The sequence below is a fragment of the Oncorhynchus mykiss genome, chromosome 2 (assembly GCF_013265735.2).
Source record: "Oncorhynchus mykiss isolate Arlee chromosome 2, USDA_OmykA_1.1, whole genome shotgun sequence".
Classification (NCBI taxonomy): domain Eukaryota; kingdom Metazoa; phylum Chordata; class Actinopteri; order Salmoniformes; family Salmonidae; genus Oncorhynchus; species Oncorhynchus mykiss.
In genome coordinates this window covers 2,967,620-2,990,000 of record NC_048566.1, presented here as the reverse complement: position 1 = coordinate 2,990,000, position 22,381 = coordinate 2,967,620, and the positions used below count along the sequence as shown (strand labels likewise).

At 45.5% G+C, this 22,381-nt stretch overlaps 1 protein-coding gene and 2 long non-coding RNA genes across 7 annotated transcripts in view; 1 reads left to right on the top strand and 2 right to left on the bottom strand.

Moving 5' to 3' along the window:
- cdkal1 (CDK5 regulatory subunit associated protein 1-like 1) overlaps positions 1-22,381 on the top strand; it is a 746,123-nt gene that overhangs the window by 401,012 nt on the left and 322,730 nt on the right. For both annotated transcript variants that reach the window (XM_036935217.1, XM_036935222.1), the window contains exon 10: positions 15,422-15,567. In XM_036935217.1, the coding sequence (XP_036791112.1) occupies positions 15,422-15,567 (146 nt within the window). The remainder of the gene's footprint in view (positions 1-15,421; positions 15,568-22,381) is intronic.
- On the bottom strand, positions 9,808-11,215 carry LOC118937337. Of its 4 annotated transcripts, XR_005034604.1 has the most exons (4): positions 11,120-11,215; positions 10,932-10,991; positions 9,908-10,333; positions 9,808-9,835 (listed from the first exon to the last, which is right to left on the bottom strand). It is a non-coding gene; the product is annotated as an uncharacterized LOC118937337 (long non-coding RNA). The 4 variants fall into 4 exon arrangements; XR_005034605.1 differs by lacking the exon at positions 10,932-10,991 and having other exon boundaries at positions 9,908-10,282; positions 11,120-11,188; XR_005034606.1 differs by lacking the exon at positions 10,932-10,991 and having other exon boundaries at positions 9,908-10,363; positions 11,120-11,172.
- On the bottom strand, positions 11,477-11,765 carry LOC118937340. Its single transcript, XR_005034608.1, has 3 exons — positions 11,699-11,765; positions 11,597-11,656; positions 11,477-11,494 (listed from the first exon to the last, which is right to left on the bottom strand). It is a non-coding gene; the product is annotated as an uncharacterized LOC118937340 (long non-coding RNA).

The window sequence follows — 22,381 nt, the reverse complement described above, 5'->3', positions numbered from 1 at the left end:
TAGTAGATGAGGTGTCTGGGGGGTCATATTGTTTGTGTAGTAGATGAGGTGTCTGGGGGGGTCATATTGTATGTGTAGTAGATGATGTGTCTGGGGGGGTCATATTGTATGTGTAGTAGATGAGGTGCCTGGGGGGTCATATTGTTTGTGTAGTAGATGAGGTGTCTGGGGGGTCATATTGTTTGTGTAGTAGATGAGGTGTCTGGGGGGGGGGGTCATATTGTATGTGTAGTAGATGAGGTGTCTGGGGGGGTCATATTGTATGTGTAGTAGATGAGGTGTCTGGGGGGGTCATAGTGTATGTGTAGTAGATGAGGTGTCTGGGGGGGTCATATTGTATGTGGAGTAGATGAGGTGTCTGGGGGTCATATTGTTTGTGTAGTAGATTATGTGTCTGGGGGGGTCATATTGTATGTGTAGTAGATGAGGTGTCTGGGGGGTCATATTGTTTGTGTAGTAGATGAGGTGTCTGGGGGGGGGTCATATTGTATGTGTAGTAGATGAGGTGTCTGGGGGGGGTCATATTGTATGTGGAGTAGATGAGGTGTCTGGGGGGGTCATATTGTATGTGTAGTAGATGAGGTGTCTGGGGGGTCATATTGTATGTGGAGTAGATGAGGTGTCTGGGGGGGTCATATTGTATGTGGAGTAGATGAGGTGTCTGGGGGGGTCATATTGTATGTGTAGTAGATGAGGTGTCTGGGGGGTCATATTGTTTGTGTAGTAGATGAGGTGTCTGGGGGGGTCATATTGCATGTGGAGTAGATGAGGTGTCTGGGGGGGTCATATTGTATGTGTAGTAGATGAGGTGTCTGGGGGGTCATATTGTTTGTGTAGTAGATGAGGTGTCAACCTGACAGAGAAGACACATGGCCTGGTAGTAGACCAGTGTCAACATGACTGAGAAGACACCTGACCTGGTAGTAGACCAGTGTCAACATGACTGAGAAGACACATGACCTGGTAGTGGACCAGTGTCAACATGACTGAGAAGACACATGACCTGGTAGTAGACCAGTGTCAACATGACTGAGAAGACACGTGACCTGGTAGTAGACCAGTGTCAACCTGACTGAGAAGTCACATGACCTGGTAGTAGACCAGTGTCAACATGACTGAGAAGACACATGACATGGTAGTAGACCAGTGTCAACATGACTGAGAAGACACATGACTTGGTAGTAGACCAGTGTCAACCTGACTGAGAAGACACATGACCTGGTAGTAGACCAGTGTCAACCTGAAATGAGAAGACACATGACCTGGTAGTAGACCAGTGTCAACATGACTGAGAAGACACATGACCTGGTAGTAGACCAGTGTCAACCTGACTGAGAAGACACATGACCTGGTAGTAGACCAGTGTCAACATGACTGAGAAGACACAAAACCTGGTAGTATACCAGTGTCAACATGACTGAGAAGACACATGACCTGGTAGTATACCAGTGTCAACATGACTGAGAAGACACATGACCTGGTAGTAGACCAGTGTCAACATGACTGAGAAGACACATGACCTGGTAGTAGACCAGTGTCAACATGACTGAGAAGACACATGACCTGGTAGTAGACCAGTGTCAACATGACTGAGAAGACACATGACCTGGTAGTAGACCAGTGTCAACCTGACTGAGAAGACACATGACCTGGTAGTAGACCAGTGTCAACCTGACTGAGAAGACACATGACCTGGTAGTAGACCAGTGTCAACCTGACTGAGAAGACACATGACCTGGTAGTAGACCAGTGTCAACCTGACTGAGAAGACAAATGACCTGGTAGTAGACCAGTGTCAACCTGACTGAGAAGACACATGACCTGGTAGTAGACCAGTGTCAACCTGACTGAGAAGACACATGACCTGGTAGTATACCAGTGTTAACATGACTGAGAAGACACATGACCTGGTAGTATACTAGTGTCAACCTGACTGAGAAGACACATGACCTGGTAGTATACCCGTGTTAACATGACTGAGAAGACACATGACCTGGTAGTATACCAGTGTCAACCTGACTGAGAAGTCACATGACCTGGTTGTAGACCAGTGTCAACATGACTGAGAAGTCACATGACCTGGTATGAAAGCCAAAACAAAACAAGATGGGAAATATTATCCACGTTACTTTTCACTTTTCACTGGCTGTCTCTCAGGTTGTGGCAGGAGGACACATATTTGGCTGCCAAAACTGCACATTTTGGCTTTTCACCAATAAATATTAGATTTTTTCTTCATATTCTATAGTTTCAAATTCGTTGTATTGCATTATAATTTAGGGAAAGAAATATTCCCTTAGGTCTGAGTATTTGTCACAGTGTAATAGGAAATGCAGCTCTGTTTCTACCTCTCCCCTGGAGCAGAGTGAGCACAGCCTGTCCTCTCTGTCTGTGATGACCGGTCTCTATAGCCAGACTGTGCTCTCTGTCTGTGACGACCGGTCTCTACAGCCAGACTGTCCTCTCTGTCTGTGATGACCGGTCTCTATAGCCAGACTGTCCTCTCTGTCTGTGATGATGGATTGTATTTATCATCATTAGTCATTTAGGTCAACATTGGATCATTCAGAGATCCTCACTGAACTTCTGGAGAGAGTTTGCTGCACTGAAAGTAAAAGGGCTGAATAATTTTGCACGCCCAATTTTTCAGTTTTCTATTTGTTAAAAAAGTTTGAAATATCCAATAAATGTCGTTCCACTTCATGATTGTGTCCCACTTGTTGTTGATTCTTCACAAAAAAATACAGTTTTATATCTTTATGTTTGAAGCCTGAAATGTGGCAAAAGGTCGCAAAGTTCAAGGGGGCCGAATACTTTCGCAATGCACTGTGTATGTATATATATATATATATATATATATATATATATATATATATATATATATATGATATATACAGCTGATGTTTAGGCCAAGGTATGTATAGTTTATTGTGTGCTCTAGGTGGAATTTGTATTTGTGGTCCTGGTGACTGGACCTTTTTTGGAACACCATTATTTTGGTCTTACTGAGATTTACTTTCAGGGCCCAGGTCTGACAGAATCTGTGCATAAGATCTAGGTGCTGCTGTAGGCCCTCCTTGGTTGGTGACAGAAGCACCAGATCATCAGAAAACAGTAGACATTTGACTTTAGATTCTAGCAGGGTGAGGCCAGGTGCTGCAGACTGTTCTAGTGCCCGCGCCAATTCGTTGATATATATGTTGAAGAGGGTGGGGCTTAAGCTGCATCCCTGTCTCACCCCACGACCCTGTGGGAAGAAATGTGTGTGTTTTTTGTCAATTTTAACCGCACACTTGTTGTTTGTGTACATGGATTTTATAATGTCGTATGTTTTACCCCCAACACCACTTTCCATCAGTTTGTATAGCAGACCCTCATGCCAAATTGAGTCGAAGGCTTTTTTGAAATCAACATGAGCATGAGAAGACTTTGCCTATGTTTTGGTTTGTTTGGTTGTCAATTACGGTGTGCAGGGTGAATACATGCTCTGTTGTACGGTAATTTGGTAAAAGGCCAATTTGACATTTGACATCTCTCTCTTCTCTCCTCTCTCTCTCTCTCTCTCTCCTCTCACCTCTCTTCTCTCTCTCTCTCTTTTTCTCTCCTCTCTCTTTCTCTCTTTCTCATCCCGCCCCTCTCCTCTCCCACTCTCCCCCCTCTCTCTCCTCTCCCACTCTTTCTCTCTTCTCTCTAATCTCTCTCTCTCCCCTCTCTATCCTCTCTCTATCGCGCCCTCTCTCTCCCCCTCGCTCTCATCTCTCTCCCTCTCTCCTCTCTCTCTCTCTTTATCTCTCTCTCTCTCCTCTCACTCTCACCTCCCTCTCTCCCTCTCACCTCTCTCTCTCTCCCCCCCCCTCTCTCTCTCCCTCTCTCTGTGTCTCTGTCTCTCTCTCTCTCTGTGTCTCTGTCTCTCACTCACTGACTCTAGTACTCACTCACTGACTCACACATAGCTTGGTTTTCACATCATTTTTAATGAGCCCAGAAGGCACTGCTTTGTGGGTTGAGGTTGTGGGACAAGAGAACGATGGTGAAATGTGATAATGTGTTCTGTGACTGTAAGGGGAGTTTAACCTACAGCAGACCGACATCATGTTTGTCTGAACACCTTGGAATCAAATGGAGACTCAGAGAAATGGGACTGGTGGGGTAAATTATGTTAAAAACAGTAACCTATTCAGGCGGCTCGTAATGTAATGAAATAAAGCTATTTTTAGAGTTGAGCTGTTACAGTAGGGTGTGTGTGTGTGTGTGTGTGTGTGTCTTGCAATCCCTTCAAATCTACAATCTCATAGTTCAGAATATATTGAACTAAATGCGACAGATTAGACGAGGCTCATTTCCTGGTGAATCTTCTTCTTCTTCTTCTCTGGAAAATAATTGTTGAATATTCAGCGTTCTGTTCCTTTGATCATTCCTAAAGGTAGAGGAAGCCCTTGAAGATGACTTTTCATTTCCTATTAAACCAAAACAGAGATCTGCTGTGTGACGGCGGAGAGGAAAAGGTCATTTAAGGAGCATCTAATGATGGTGTGTTTTCACGTTGTTTTTATCTGATAGCCCTGCCAGTAGCAGGATCTCAACAACCAACCAACGCCTCTTATTTACTCTCTGTGTGTGTTGGGGGGGTGTGTAGGGTTGTGTTAATGTGTGTGTAGGTTTGTAAATCCGATCTCTGATCTCATTAGAACCAGACAATTAGTCAACCCCCCCCTTGATTCCAATCAACCAATCGGGCGCTGATAGACAGGGTGGTGTGGGCGTGTCATAGGGGTTCCCTTGACGACGGCATGGTGACTGATTGGCGGGGGACCTAGAAATGGGCGCAGGACATTCATTTAGTTCAGGCCAACCCACTCATTCATGTCACAGAGATGGGCTTGTAATCCTGCGGTCGTTTATCATGTTAGCGTGACAGGCTAGAACCTTCCGTGTGTATCTCTCACGCACACACTCCTCTTAATGACAACACATGATGCTATACGGTTCAGTGCTCGTCCCACAGGAGAGGTTGGGACGGTGCTGTTAAAGGTGACGGTTCAAAATGGAGCCGTAATATCGAAGGGACGGCATTATTAAACACCTCAGAGACTTTCCTCACAGTCAGATCAACTACACTGACTAAAATATGTCACTCAGATCAACTACACTGACTCAAATACGTCACTCAGATCAACTACACTGACTAAAATATGTCACTCAGATCAACTGCACTGACTAAAATATGTCACTCAGATCAACTACACTGACTCAAATACGTCACTCAGATCAACTACACTGACTCAAATACGTCACTCAGATCAACTACACTGACTAAAATATGTCACTCAGATCAACTGCACTGACTAAAATATGTCACTCAGATCAACTACACTGACTAAAATATGTCACTCAGATCAACTACACTGACTAAAATATGTCACTCAGATCAACTGCACTGACTAAAATATGTCACTCAGATCAACTACACTGACTAAAATATGTCACTCAGATCAACTACACTGACTAAAATATGTTAATCAGATCAACTGTGCTGACTGTAGGGTTATACTACATCTACCCAGCCAGACCATAATATAACATTATAATACTGCATCTACCCAGCCAGACCATAATATAACATTATAATACTACATCTACCCAGCCAGACCATAATATAACATTATAATACTACATCTACCCAGCCAGCCCATAATATAACATTATAATACTACATCTACCCAGCCAGACCATAATATAACATTATACTACTACATCTACCCAGCCAGACCATAATATAACATTATACTACTACATCTACCCAGCCAGACCATAATATAACATTATAATACTACATCTACCCAGCCAGCCAGACCATAATATAACATTATAATACTACATCTACCCAGCCAGACCATAATATAACATTATAATACTACATCTACCCAGCCAGACCATAATATAACATTATAATACTACATCTACCCAGCCAGACCATAATATAACATTATAATACTACATCTACCCAGCCAGACCATAATATAACATTATAATACTACATCTACCCAGCCAGACCATAATATAACATTATAATACTACATCTACCCAGCCAGACCATAATATAACATTATAATACTACATCTACCCAGCCAGACCATAATATAACATTATAACACTACATCTACCCAGCCAGACCATAATATAACATTATAATACCACATCTACCCAGCCAGACCATAATATAACATTATAATACTACATCTACCCAGCCAGACCATAATATAACATTATAATACTACATCTACCCAGCCAGACCATAATATAACATTATAATACTACATCTACCCAGCCAGACCATAATATAACATTATACTACTACATCTACCCAGCCAGACCATAATATAACATTATAATACTACATCTACCCAGCCAGACCATAATATAACATTATAATACTACATCTACCCAGCCAGACCATAATATAACATTATAATACTACATCTACCCAGCCAGACCATAATATAACATTATAATACTACATCTACCCAGCCAGACCATAATATAACATTATAATACTACATCTACCCAGCCAGACCATAATATAACATTATAATACTACATCTACCCAGCCAGACCATAATATAACATTATAATACTACATCTACCCAACCAGACCATAATATAACATTATAATACTACATCTACCCAGCCAGACCATAATATAACATTATAATACTACATCTACCCAGCCAGACCATAATATAACATTATAATACTACATCTACCCAGCCAGACCATAATATAACATTATAATACTACATCTACCCAGCCAGACCATAATATAACATTATAATACTACATCTACCCAGCCAGACCATAATATAACATTATAATACTACATCTACCCAGCCAGACCATAATATAACATTATAATACTGCATCTACCCAGCCAGACCATAATATAACATTATAATACTACATCTACCCAGCCAGACCATAATATAACATTATAATACTACATCTACCCAGCCAGACCATAATATAACATTATAATACTACATCTACCCAGCCAGACCATAATATAACATTATAATACTACATCTACCCAGCCAGCCAGACCATAATATAACATTATAATACTACATCTACCCAGCCAGACCATAATATAACATTATAATACTACATCTACCCAGCCAGACCATAATATAACATTATAATACTACATCTACCCAGCCAGACCATAATATAACATTATAATACTACATCTACCCAGCCAGCCAGACCATAATATAACATTTTAATACTACATCTACCCAGCCAGACCATAATATAACATTATAATACTACATCTACCCAGCCAGACCATAATATAACATTATAATACTACATCTACCCAGCCAGCCCATAATATAACATTATAATACTACCCAGCCAGACCATAATATAACATTATAATACTAGATCTACCCAGCCAGCCCATAATATAACATTATAATACTACCCAGCCAGACCATAATATAACATTATAATACTACATCTACCCAGCCAGACCATAATATAACATTATAATACTACCCAGCCAGACCATAATATAACATTATACTACTACATCTACCCAGACAGACCATAATATAACATTATAATACTACATCTACCCAGCCAGACCATAATATAACATTATAATACTACATCTACCCAGCCAGACCATAATATAACATTATAATACTACATCTACCCAGCCAGACCATAATATAACATTATAATACTACATCTACCCAGCCAGACCATAATATAACATTATAATACTAGACAGCTGGCCAGTCTGCCTCTCAATGGAAATACACTCATTTAATCTCATTGATCAGCTTACATCTGCACTGCTGAATGGAATGATGAGATGGCTGAGTCCTATTGGTCGGGATAGCAAGCAGATACAGGAGATATCAATATATAATGACATTCACAAGCTGTAATACATTCCTAATATGGTCATATAGCCCCAGACAGTTGTTGCTGTGTATTAGTTGTGTTATAATAAGGTAATACGTAAACTAAAACATTTCAACATGGGGAAAATGTGTTTCATTGCTGAATGTGGAATGAAAGAGCTACAGTGGATTTATCTGTGTCCCGGTGGGACTGTGAATCTGTGTTATTTTGGATAATTGCTGTTTTCTTTGGATGGTGTCGGTGTGTTGGCTCTCTAGTCCATGAAAAACACACCCACTGTGTCAGCCATGAAGAGCCACTATGGGGATGTGTCAATGGAAAAGGGCCTCTTGAGCCAACTGTTCTAAAGTAGACTGGTGAGATAGAAGATAGAGAGAGAGAGGCTATAGAGATCAGGACAGGACCTATAGAGGCTATAGAGATCAGGACAGGACCTATAGAGGCTATAGAGATCAGAACAGGACCTATAGAGATCAGAACAGGACCTATAGAGGCTATAGAGATCAGAACAGGACCTATAGAGATCAGAACAGGACCTATAGAGATCAGAACAGGACCTATAGAGGCTATAGAGATCAGGACAGGACCTATAGAGGCTATAGAGATCAGGACAGGACCTATAGAGGCTATAGAGATCAGAACAGGACCTATAGAGGCTATAGAGATCAGAACAGGACCTATAGAGGCTATAGAGATCAGAACAGGACCTATAGAGGCTATAGAGATCAGAACAGGACCTATAGAGATCAGAACAGGACCTATAGAGGCTATAGAGATCAGAACAGGACCTATAGAGGCTATAGAGATCAGGACAGGACCTATAGAGGCTATAGAGATCAGAACAGGACCTATAGAGGCTATAGAGATCAGAACAGGACCTATAGAGGCTATAGAGATCAGAACAGGACCTATAGAGGCTATAGAGATCAGAACAGGACCTATAGAGGCTATAGAGATCAGGACAGGACCTATAGAGATCAGAACAGGACCTATAGAGATCAGAACAGGACCTATAGAGGCTATAGAGATCAGAACAGGACCTATAGAGACTATAGAGATCAGAACAGGACCTATAGAGGCTATAGAGATCAGGACAGGACCTATAGAGATCAGAACAGGACCTATAGAGATCAGGACAGGACCTATAGAGACTATAGAGATCAGAACAGGACCTATAGAGGCTATAGAGATCAGGACAGGACCTATAGAGATCAGAACAGGACCTATAGAGATCAGAACATGACCTATAGAGACTATAGAGATCAGAACAGGACCTATAGAGGCTATAGAGATCAGAACAGGGCCTATAGAGACTATAGAGATCAGAACAGGACCTATAGAGATCAGAACAGGACCTATAGAGGCTATAGAGATCAGAACAGGACCTATAGAGATCAGAACAGGACCTATAGAGACTATAGAGATCAGAACAGGACCTATAGAGACTAGAGATCAGAACAGGACCTATAGAGATCAGGACAGGACCTATAGAGACTATAGAGATCAGAACAGGACCTATAGAGGCTATAGAGATCAGAACATGACCTATAGAGACTATAGAGATCAGAACAGGACCTATAGAGACTAGAGATCAGAACAGGACCTATAGAGATCAGGACAGGACCTATAGAGACTATAGAGATCAGGACAGGACCTATAGAGACTATAGAGATCAGGACAGGACCTATAGAGACTATAGAGATCAGAACATGACCTATAGAGATCAGAACAGGACCTATAGAGATCAGAACAGGACCTATAGAGACTATAGAGATCAGAACAGGACCTATAGAGATCAGGACAGGACCTATAGAGACTATAGAGATCAGGACAGGACCTATAGAGGCTATAGAGATCAGAACAGGACCTATAGAGGCTATAGAGATCAGAACAGGACCTATAGAGGCTATAGAGATCAGAACAGGACCTATAGAGATCAGAACAGGACCTATAGAGGCTATAGAGATCAGGACAGGACCTATAGAGATCAGGACAGGACCTATAGAGGCTATAGAGATCAGAACAGGACCTATAGAGATCAGAACAGGACCTATAGAGGCTATAGAGATCAGGACAGGACCTATAGAGATCAGGACAGGACCTATAGAGGCTATAGAGATCAGAACATGACCTATAGAGGCTATAGAGATCAGAACAGGACCTATAGAGATCAGAACATGACCTATAGAGATCAGAACAGGGCCTATAGAGACTATAGAGATCAGAACAGGACCTATAGAGGCTATAGAGATCAGGACAGGACCTATAGAGGCTATAGAGATCAGGACATGACCTATAGAGGCTATAGAGATCAGAACAGGGCCTATAGAGACTATAGAGATCAGAACAGGACCTATAGAGGCTATAGAGATCAGAACAGGACCTATAGAGATCAGGACAGGACCTATAGAGACTATAGAGATCAGAACAGGACCTATAGAGATCAGGACAGGACCTGTAGAGACTAGAGATCAGAACAGGACCTATAGAGGCTATAGAGATCAGAACAGGACCTATAGAGATCAGAACAGGACCTATAGAGGCTATAGAGATCAGAACAGGACCTATAGAGGCTATAGAGATCAGAACAGGACCTATAGAGGCTATAGAGATCAGAACAGGACCTATAGAGGCTATAGAGATCAGAACATGACCTATAGAGGCTATAGAGATCAGAACAGGACCTATAGAGATCAGAACAGGACCTATAGAGATCAGAACAGGACCTATAGAGACTATAGAGATCAGAACAGGACCTATAGAGATCAGGACAGGACCTATAGAGATCAGAACAGGACCTATAGAGACTATAGAGATCAGAACAGGACCTATAGAGATCAGGACAGGACCTATAGAGATCAGAACAGGACCTATAGAGACTATAGAGATCAGAACAGGACCTATAGAGACTATAGAGATCAGAACAGGACCTATAGAGATCAGGACAGGACCTATAGAGATCAGAACAGGACCTATAGAGGCTATAGAGATCAGGACAGGACCTATAGAGGCTATAGAGATCAGAACAGGACCTATAGAGGCTATAGAGATCAGAACAGGACCTATAGAGACTAGAGATCAGAACAGGACCTATAGAGACTAGAGATCAGAACAGGACCTATAGAGATCAGAACATGACCTGTAGAGGCTATAGAGATCAGAACAGGACCTATAGAGATCAGCACAGGACCTATAGAGGCTATAGAGATCAGAACAGGACCTATAGAGGCTATAGAGATCAGGACAGGACCTATAGAGGCTATAGAGATCAGAACAGGACCTATAGAGATCAGAACAGGACCTATAGAGGCTATAGAGATCAGGACAGGACCTATAGAGATCAGAACAGGACCTATAGAGGCTATAGAGATCAGAACAGGGCCTATAGAGGCTATAGAGATCAGAACAGGACCTATAGAGATCAGAACAGGACCTATAGAGGCTATAGAGATCAGAACAGGACCTATAGAGATCAGAACAGGACCTATAGAGATCAGAACAGGACCTATAGAGGCTATAGAGATCAGAACAGGACCTATAGAGATCAGAACAGGACCTATAGAGGCTATAGAGATCAGAACAGTCAGTCTGGGACTGGAAACAGGACCTATAGAGACCATAGAGATCAGAACAGGACCTATAGAGACCATAGAGATCAGAACAGGACCTATAGAGATCAGAACAGGACCTATAGAGGCTATAGAGATCAGAACAGGACCTATAGAGGCTATAGAGATCAGAACAGTCAGTCTGGGACTGGAAACAGGACCTATAGAGATCAGAACAGGACCTATAGAGATCAGAACAGGACCTATAGAGGCTATAGAGATCAGAACAGTCAGTCTGGGACTGGAAACAGGACCTATAGAGATCAGAACAGGACCTATAGAGATCAGAACAGGACCTATAGAGGCTATAGAGATCAGAACAGGGCCTATAGAGATCAGAACAGGGCTATAGAGGCTATAGAGATCAGAACAGGACCTATAGAGGCTATAGAGATCAGAACAGGACCTATAGAGATCAGAACAGGACCTATAGAGATCAGAACAGGACCTATAGAGATCAGAACAGGACCTATAGAGATCAGAACAGGACCTATAGAGGCTATAGAGATCAGAACAGGACCTATAGAGATCAGAACAGGACCTATAGAGATCAGAACAGGACCTATAGAGATCAGAACAGGACCTATAGAGGCTATAGAGATCAGAACAGTCAGTCTGGGACTGGAAACAGGACCTATAGAGGTAGAGACTGGGGAGATCAGAACAGTCAGTAAACAGGACCTGTAATCGCTGTCGAAGGTGCTTTAACAAAGTGCTGTGCTTTTTTCAGAGCCTCTCTCTGCTACGTTGAGCCTCTCTCTGCTACGTTGAGCCTCTCTCTGCTACGTTGAGCCTCTCTCTGCTACGTTGAGCCTCTCTCTGCTACGTTGAGCCTCTCTCTGCTACGTTGAGTCTCTCTCTGCTACGTGTGTGTGTGTGTGTGTGTGTGTGTGTGTGTGTTTTACATGGTTGAGGCCCTTAGGTACAGACAGGTTGCCAGGAGACATGACAGGAGTGTGTGTGTTTGTGCGTGTGTGTGTGTTTTACATGGTTGAGGCCCTTAGGTACAGACAGGTTGCCAGGAGACATGACAGTAAGTTCACATCGGCTGTGTGAAGTGACATCGAGACACCAGACAGTCTCTCACTTCTCTCACGCCTTCCACTTACCATTCAGCGCTACCCCACTCACTACCCACAATCCACCTCTTTCTGGTGTGACATGCACACACCCGCATGCACATGTGTGTGTACACACACACACACACACACACACTAATTAGTTTGGGATACTGTGCATTTCCCAGTATGTTCCTGGTTGCTTCATTAATCAACTGGTATTCTTCGATCTAATTAAGGATTTTAGTTTTGACCCCCTCTAATGGTTACCCCATGTGGTGAGGTACCAGTGAGACGACTATCTAGGCTGGAGGGGGGCGGGGGGGGCTCGGGACAATAGCTTTTAATTGTGAAGACGGAACTTGATCGCAATCAACCAACATCTTCATTTGAAGAAATCATTTCATCAATCGTTTGTTTCCTCCTCCTCTTCGTCGTCCTCCTCCTCCTCCTCCTCTCTCATAGTGATTAGACATTCGGCAACGATATGATGATAATAGGTGTGATTATACAGCTCTGTCTGTAGTCTAGTCATCTGTAGTAGTCCTGGTAGTGTCAAGCCTGACTGTTATTCTGTATATAGTACCACATCTCCCTGACTGTTATTCTGTATATAATACCACATCTCCCTGACTGTTATTCTGTATATAGTACCACATCTCCCTAACTGTTATTCTGTATATAGTACCACATCTCCCTAACTGTTATTCTGTATATAGTACCACATCTCCCTGACTGTTATTCTGTATATAGTACCACATCTCCCTGACTGTTATTCTGTATATAGTACCACATCTCCCTGTCTGTTATTCTGTATATAGTACCACATCTCCCTGACTGTTATTCTGTATATAGTACCACATCTCCCTGACTGTTATTCTGTATATAGTACCACATCTCCCTGTCTGTTATTCTGTATATAGTACCACATCTCCCTGACTGTTATTCTGTATATAGTACCACATCTCCCTGTCTGTTATTCTGTATATAGTACCACATCTCCCTGACTGTTATTATGTATATAGTACCACATCTCCCTGACTGTTATTCTGTATATAGTACCACATCTCCCTGTCAAGCCTGACTGTTATTCTGTATATAGTACCACATCTCCCTGTCTGTTATTATGTATATAGTACCACATCTCCCTGACTGTTATTCTGTATATAGTACTACATCTCCCTGACTGTTATTCTGTATATAGTACCACATCTCCCTGTCAAGCCTGACTGTTATTCTGTAATATAATACCACATCTCCCTGACTGTTATCCTGTATATAATACCACATCTCCCTGTCAAGCCTGACTGTTATTCTGTAATATAATACCACATCTCTTATTATGTGATGAAGCTGGGGATAGGAGAGAGAGAGAGGGGAATCCATACCAGATGTAGAGCAGAGCTCCTTAAACAAGCTCCCTTCACCATGGGTCAGAGAAGAGCTGCCCAAACAAGCCCGCCTCACCACAGGACAGAGCATAGCTTCCTAAACAAGCCCCTTCACCACAGGACAGAGCATAGCTTCCTAAACAAGCCCCTTCACCACAGGACAGAGCATAGCTCCCTAAACAAGCCCCTTCACCACAGGACAGAGCAGAGCTCCCTAAACAAGCCCCTTCACCACAGGACAGAGCATAGCTCCCTAAACAACCCCTTCGCCACAGGACAGAGCAGAGCTCCCTAAACAAGCCCCTTCACCACAGGACAGAGCAGAGCTCCCTAAACAAGCCCCTTCACCACAGGACAGAGCAGAGCTCCTTAAACAAGCCCCCTTCACCACAGGACAGAGCAGAGCTCCCTAAACAAGCCCCTTCACCACAGGACAGAGCAGAGCTCCTTAAACAAGCCCCCTTCACCACAGGACAGAGCAGAGCTCCCTAAACAAGCCCATTCACCACAGGACAGAGCAGAGCTCCCTAAACAAGCCCCTTCACCACAGGACAGAGCTCCCTAAACAATCCCCTTCAACACAGGAAAGAGCTCCCTAAACAAGCCCCTTCACCTCAGGACAGAGCTCCCTAAACAATCCCCTTCAACACAGGAAAGAGCTCCCTAAACAAGCCCCTTCACCACAGGACAGAGCTCCCTAAACAAGCCCCTTCACCACAGGACAGAGCAGAGCTCCCTAAACAAGCCTCTTCAACACAGGACAGAGCTCCCTAAACAGTGTTGTAACCATGTGCAAATATTTAAAGTGGGCGGCAGGGTAGCCTAGTGGTTAGAGTGTAGGGACGGCAGGTAGCCTAGTGGTTAGAGTGTAGGGACGGCAGGGTAGCCTAGTGGTTAGAGTGTAGGGACGGCAGGGTAGCCTAGTGGTTAGAGTGTAGAGGCGGCAGGGTAGCCTAGTGGTTAGAGTGGAGGGGCGGCAGGGTAGCCTAGTGGTTAGAGTGTAGAGGCGGCAGGGTAGCCTAGTGGTTAGAGTGTAGAGGCGGCAGGGTAGCCTAGTGGTTAGAGTGTAGAGGCGGCAGGGTAGCCTAGTGGTTAGAGCGTTGGACTAGTAACCGGAAGGTTGCAAGTTCAAATCCCTGAGCTGACAAGGTACAAATCTGTCGTTCTGCCCCTGAACAGGCAGTTAACCCACTGTTCCTAGGCCATCATTGAAAGTAAGAATTTGTTCTTAACTAACTGCCGAGTTAAATAAAGGTTAGATAAATAAAAAGTAGAAAAGGGAAAATAAATAAACATAAATATGGGTTGTATTACAATGGTGTTGCTGCTGTGATGTCACACTGTGGTATTTCACCCAGTAGGGTGAAAAATGATTTGTGGGTCTGTGTAATCTCTCTCTCTTTAATCTATCCATCTCTACCGTATCTCCTAACAGGAGATGTCTAAGATCCTGAACCATCCTCGTGTGTATGCCTTTCTCCATGTCCCGGTGCAGTCTGCCTCCGACAGTGTCCTGATGGATATGAAGAGGGAGTACTGCGCTGACGACTTCAGGCGCGTCGCTGACTTCCTGAAAGACAAGTAAGTCTCTGCTGTGGAAAGACGGAGGGATCAGGTTTAAATATACCAATACTATACTCACTAAAGACCAGGGGGTTTAGCAAGGCTCTGTTGGCTAGTAGCCTGATTTATCCTCTTTCACTCTCTCTCTCTCTCTTTGGTTCTCTCTCTCTCTCTCTCTCTCTCTCTCTCTCTCTCTCTCTCTCTCTCTCTCGCTCTCTCTCTCTCTGTAATATGTAATATAATCTCTCTCTCTCTCTTTGGTTATCTCTCTCTCGCTCTCTGGTTCTCGCTCTCTCTCTCTCTCTCTCTCTGGTTCTCTCTCTCTCTCTCTTTGGTTCTCTCTCTCTCTCTCTCTCTCTCTGTAATATGTAATATAATCTCTCTCTCTCTCTTTGGTTATCTCTCTCTCGCTCTCTGGTTCTCGCTCTCTCTCTCTCTCTCTCTGGTTCTCTCTCTCTCTCTCTTTGGTTCTCTCTCTCTCTCTCTCTCTCTCTGTAATCTGTAATATAATCTCTCTAATATGGTCATTGGGCAGGAGGTTAGGAAGTGCAGCTCAGTTTCCACCTCATTTTGTCTTCTCTTGAGAGCCATGTCTGCCTACGGCGGCCTTTCTCAATAGCAAGGCTATGCTCACTGAGTCTGTACATAGTCAAAGCTTTCCTTAATTTTGGGTCAGTCACAGTGGTCAGGTATTCCGCCGCGGTGTACTCTCTGTTTAGGGCCAAATAGCATTCTAGTTTGCTCTGTTTTTTTGTTAATTCTTTCCAATGTGTCAAGTAATTATCTTTTTGTTTTCTCATGATTTGATTGGGTCTAACTGTGCTGTTGTCCTGGGGCTCTGTAAGGTGTGTTTGTGTTTGTGAACAGAGCCCCAGGACCAGCTTGCTTAGGTGACTCTTCTCCAGGTTCATCTCTCTGTAGGTGATGGCTTTGTTATGGAAGGTTTGGGAATCACTTCCTTTTAGGTGGTTATAGAATTTAACGGCTCTTTTCTGGATTGTGATAATTAGTGGGTATCGGCCTAATTCTGCTCTGCATGCATTATTTGGTGTTCTACGTTGTACACGGAGGATATTTTTGCAGAATTCTGCGTGCAGAGTCTCAATTTGGTGTTTGTCCCATTTTGTGAAGTCTTGGTTGGTGAGCGGACCCCAGACCTCACAACCATGAAGGGCAATGGGCTCTATGACTGATTCAAGTATTTTTAGCCAAATCCTAATTGGTATGTTGAAATTTATGTTCCTTTTGATGGCATAGAATGCCCTTCTTGTCTCTCAGATCGTTCACAGCTTTGTGGAAGTTACCTGTGGCGCTGATGTTTAGGCCATTCCCCCCCCCCCCTCTCTCTCTCTCTGTCTCGCTCTCTGTCTATGTCTGTCTCTCTCTCTCTCCTCTCTCTCTGTATCCCTCTCGCTCTCTCTTCTCTCTCTGTATCCCTCTCGCTCTCTCTTCCTCTCTTCTCGCTCTCTCTCCTCACCCTCGTGTGTCCTCACACCGTCCTCTCCCCTCGAGTGTCCTCTCACCATCCTCTACCCTCGAGTGTCCTCTCACCATCCTCTACCCTCGAGTGTCCTCTCACCATCCTCTACCCTCGAGTGTCCTCTCACCGTCCTCTACCCTAGAGTGTCTTCACACCATCCTCTCCCCTCGTGTGTCCTCACACTGTCCTCTCCCCTAGAGTGTCCTCACACCGTCCTCTCCCCTCGTGTCCTCACACCGTCCTCTCCCCTCGTGTGTCCTCACACCGTCCTCTCCCCTAGAGTGTCCTCACACCGTCCTCTCCCCTAGAGTGTCATCACACCGTCCTCTCCCCTCGAGTGTCCTCACACCGTCCTATCCCCTCGAGTGTCCTCACACCGTCCTCTCCCCTAGTGTCCTCACACCGTCCTCTCTCCTCGAGTGTCCTCACACCGTCCTCTCCCCTTGAGTGTCCTCACACCGTCCTCTCCCCTCGAGTGTCCTCACACCGTCCTCTCCCCTAGAGTGTCCTCACACTGTCCTCTCCCCTAGAGTGTCCTCACACCGTCCTCTCCCCTAGAGTGTCCTCACACCGTCCTCTCCCCTAGAGTGTCCTCACACCGTCCTCTCCCCTCGAGTGTCCTCACACCGTCCTCTCCCCTCGAGTGTCCTCACACCGTCCTCTCCCCTCGAGTGTCCTCACACCGTCCTCTCCCCTCGAGTGTCCTCACACCGTCCTCTCCCCTCGAGTGTCCTCACACCGTCCTCTCCCCTAGTGTCCTCACACCGTCCTCTCCCCTCGAGTGTCCTCACACCGTCCTCTCCCCTCATGTGTCCTCACACCGTTCTCTCCCCTTGAGTGTCCTCACACCGTCCTCTCCCCTCGAGTGTCCTCACACCATCATCTACCCTCGAGTGTCCTCACACCGTCCTCTCCCCTCGTGTGTCCTCACACCGTCCTCTCCCCTAGAGTGTCCTCACACCGTCCTCTCCCCTAGAGTGTCCTCACACTGTCCTCTCCCCTCGTGTGTCCTCACACCGTCCTCTCCCCTCGTGTGTCCTCACACCTAGAGTGTCCTCACACCGTCCTCTCCCCTCGTGTGTCCTCACATCGTCCTCTCCCCTTGTGTGTCCTCACACCGTCCTCTCCCCTAGAGTGTCCTCACACCGTCCTCTCCCCTCGTGTGTCCTCACACCGTCCTCTCCCCTCGTGTGTCCTCACACCTAGAGTGTCTTCACACGTCCTCTCCCCTCGTGTGTCCTCACACCGTCCTCTCCCCTCGTGTGTCCTCACACCTAGAGTGTCCTCACACGTCCTCTCCCCTAGAGTGTCCTCACACCGTCCTCTACCCTTGTGTGTCCTCACACCTTCCTCTCCCCTCCAGTGTCCTCACACCGTCCTCTCCCCTCCTGTGTCCTCACACCGTCCTCTCCCCTCCAGTGTCCTCACACCGTCCTCTCCCCTCCAGTGTCCTCACACCGTCCTCTCCCCTCCAGTGTCCTCACACCGTCCTCTCCCCTCCAGTGTCCTCACACCGTCCTCTCCCCTCCAGTGTCCTCACGCCGTCCTCTCCCCTCCAGTGTCCTCACACCGTCCTCTCCCCTCGTGTGTCCTGCCTGGCTGAAAGACAGTTTCCTTTCCATGGTTATAGTGTGAGTACCCACATTACTCCACAAACATGTAGATGGTATTATAGCATGGCTCACAGACATGTAGATGGTATTATAGCATGGCTCACAAACATGTAGATGGTATTATAGCCTGGGTCACAAACATGTAGATGGTATTATAGCATGGCTCACAGACATGTAGATGGTATTATAGCCTGGGTCACAAACATGTAGATGGTATTATAGCCTGGGTCACAAACATGTAGATGGTATTATAGCCTGGGTGACAGACATGTAGATGGTATTATAGCCTGGGTGACAGACATGTAGATGGTATTATAGCATGGCTCACAAACATGTAGATGGTATTATAGCATGGCTCACAGACATGTAGATGGTATTATAGCATGGCTCACAGACATGTAGATGGTATTATAGCCTGGGTGACAGACATGTAGATGGTATTATAGCCTGGGTGACAGACATGTAGATTGTTTCTCTCACAGGCCACACTCTGTTCACCACACTCCTTCCCTAGTTTCTCTCACAGGCCACTCTGTTCACCACACTCCTTCCCTAGTTTCTCTCACAGGCCACTCTGTTCACCACACTCCTTCCCTAGTTTCTCTCACAGGCCACTCTGTTCACCACACTCCTTCCCTAGTTTCTCTCACAGGCCACGCTCTGTTCACCACACTCCTTCCCTAGTTTCTCTCACAGGCCACTCTGTTCACCACACTCCTTCCCTAGTTTCTCTCACAGGCCACTCTGTTCACCACACTCCTTCCCTAGTTTCTCTCACAGGCCACACTCTGTTCACCACACTCCTTCCCTAGTTTCTCTCACTGGCCACGCTCTGTTCACCACACTCCTTCCCTAGTTTCTCTCACTGGCCACGCTCTGTTCACCACACTCCTTCCCTGGTTTCCTGCCCTCTGACACTTGTCTCCATGCCTCTCCTGACCCTTGACCTTTCCCTGTATCATTCTCCTGGCTGGAGAGTAGATTATGACACCAGGAAGTGTGGTTTCTCTCCCTCTCTCTCTCACTCTCTTTCCCCTTCTCTATCCATCTCCCTCTCTCTCTCACTCTCATTCCTCCCCGCTCTCCCCCATGTCCCACTGTGTGTCACTCCTCTCCCCTCTCATTCCACCGGGGGGGGGGGGGGGGGGGGGAGTTCCAGGTTCATTAACTATAGCCCCTCCCCTCTCCTTTCTCCTTCCACTGGGGGGGGTGGGGGGTCCATGTTCATTAACTCTAGCCCCTCCCCTCTGCCCGTCTGTTGCTTCAAGCTGCAGCCTGGAGATCTCTGTCTGCCTTAATCCACCCAGCCATGACCTAATAGGACCTGACAGACACAAACACTGTCTGTCTCGCTCTCTCTCTCCCTGCCGCTGTTTGTGTGTGTGTTGAAATGAGCTGTCTGCTGGCCTTGATAGGAGGCCACAGGCTGCTAGGATCAGTCTCTGACACCTCTCCATACATTACCCCCCGACCCAGTTCTATACCCCAGTATGACACCTCTACATACATTACCCCAGTCTGACACCTCTCCATACATTACCCCAGTCTGACACCTCTCCATACATTACCCCAGTCTGACACCTCTCCATACATTACCCCCAGCTAGAGAGGGCCCTGGAAGCCGTTCTGGGTTGTATGGAAGGGGGGTGGTTGGTGATGGTATTTATTATGGGATGGAGTAAACCAATTCTACGAGTGTGTAGAGAGCCGCATGTATCCTAGGAAACCAATTGGTTTGAGCAAACGATACGTCCTCTGATGGTTTTGATATGAGACACGGCTCAGTGAAAGACTGTGGCTACTGAAACATCCTGGGTCCGGTGTCGAGCAGTATCAACAGAGACCTCTCTGTACAACGGTGGGTTTGCTTCACGTTCATATTTCAACCATTTGTTTCCTCTGTGGAAAACTGAACACGCGTCAACAGGAAATGTCTGGCTGTGTGTTTTCCAAAATGTCCATATAAGGACTCTTGGTTTCCTTGGTTTCGGTAATTAGTACGCGGTCCTACTGTAGATATGTGGAATCGGATCAGAGCTGTTGACCCTGAGCCTAACAGTGTCTTTCGTGAGGTTGTTGTGTAAAGGTCAGTCTGGAGGGGTCAGTGTTTGGACATGAGATCATGTTTTATGTTGTTGTGGACACTGTTTCCTCCCTGTTGCTCTCTCTCTCTTTCCTCCTCTCTCTCTCGCTATCTCTCTCTCTCTCTCTCTCTCCTCCCCTCTCTCTCTCTCTCTCTCTCTCTCTCTCTCTCTCTCTCTCTCTCGATCTCTCTCTCTCTCTCTAATAGGAGGAGGTGGTGCTGCAGATCAGACTGGCTGACCAGACCCTGCTAACCATGACTGTTGTTTTAATAGGAGGAGGTGGTGCTGCAGTTCAGACTGGCTGACCAGACCCTGCTAACCATGACTGTTGTTTTAATAGGAGGAGGTGGTGCTACAGATCAGACTGGCTGACCAGACCCTGCTAACCATGACTGTTGTTTTAATAGGAGGAGGCGGTGCTGCAGTTCAGACTGTCTGACCAGACCCTGCTAACCATGACTGTTGTTTTAATAGGAGGAGGTGGTGCTGCAGTTCAGACTGTCTGACCAGACCCTGCTAACCATGACTGTTGTTTTAATAGGAGGAGGTGGTGCTACAGATCAGACTGGCTGACCAGACCCTGCTAACCATGACTGTTGTTTTAATAGGAGGAGGTGGTGCTACAGATCAGACTGGCTGACCAGACCCTGCTAACCATGACTGTTGTTTTAATAGGAGGAGGCGGTGCTACAGATCAGACTGGCTGACCAGACCCTGCTAACCATGACTGTTGTTTTAATAGGAGGAGGTGGTGCTGCAGTTCAGACTGTCTGACCAGACCCTGCTAACCATGACTGTTGTTTTAATAGGAGGAGGTGGTGCTACAGATCAGACTGGCTGACCAGACCCTGCTAACCATGACTGTTGTTTTAATAGGAGGAGGCGGTGCTACAGATCAGACTGGCTGACCAGACCCTGCTAACCATGACTGTTGTTTTAATAGGAGGAGGTGGTGCTACAGATCAGACTGGCTGACCAGACCCTGCTAACCATGACTGTTGTTTTAATAGGAGGAGGCGGTGTTACAGATCAGACTGTCTGACCAGACCCTGCTAACCATGACTGTTGTTTTAATAGGAGGAGGTGGTGCTGCAGATCAGACTTCAGATGGTGAAAACTGTCTTTCAAAAATATTCAGCATTGCTTTCGACTATCTGGAGTATTTTTAATTGGACAAGTCAGTTAAAAACTAGACAAGTAGACAAGTCAGTTAAAAACAAATTCTTATTTACAATGACGGCCAAACCCCGGACGACGCTGGGCCAATTGTGCGCCGCCCCATGGGACTCCCGATCACGGCCGATTGTGATACAGTCCGGGATCGAACCAGGGTCTGTAGTGACGCCTCTAGCACTGAGATGCAGTGCCTTAGACCACTGCGCCACTCGGGAGTCCAAAAGGTGGGCATGGTTTGCACTTTTGGGATGTTTCTATTAGTTACGTTGCAGCAGTCAAGATGAATGAAGCTAAAATATGTTTAATTATTTGAAATAGGAGACGGTTTTAAACCCAGGTCTGATGTAGGACCCAGGTCTGATGTAGGACCCAGGTCTGATGTAGGACCCAGGTCTGATGTAGGACCCAGGTCTGATGTAGGACCCAGGTCTGATGTAGGACCCAGGTCTGATGTAGGACCCGTGTCTTATGTAGGACCC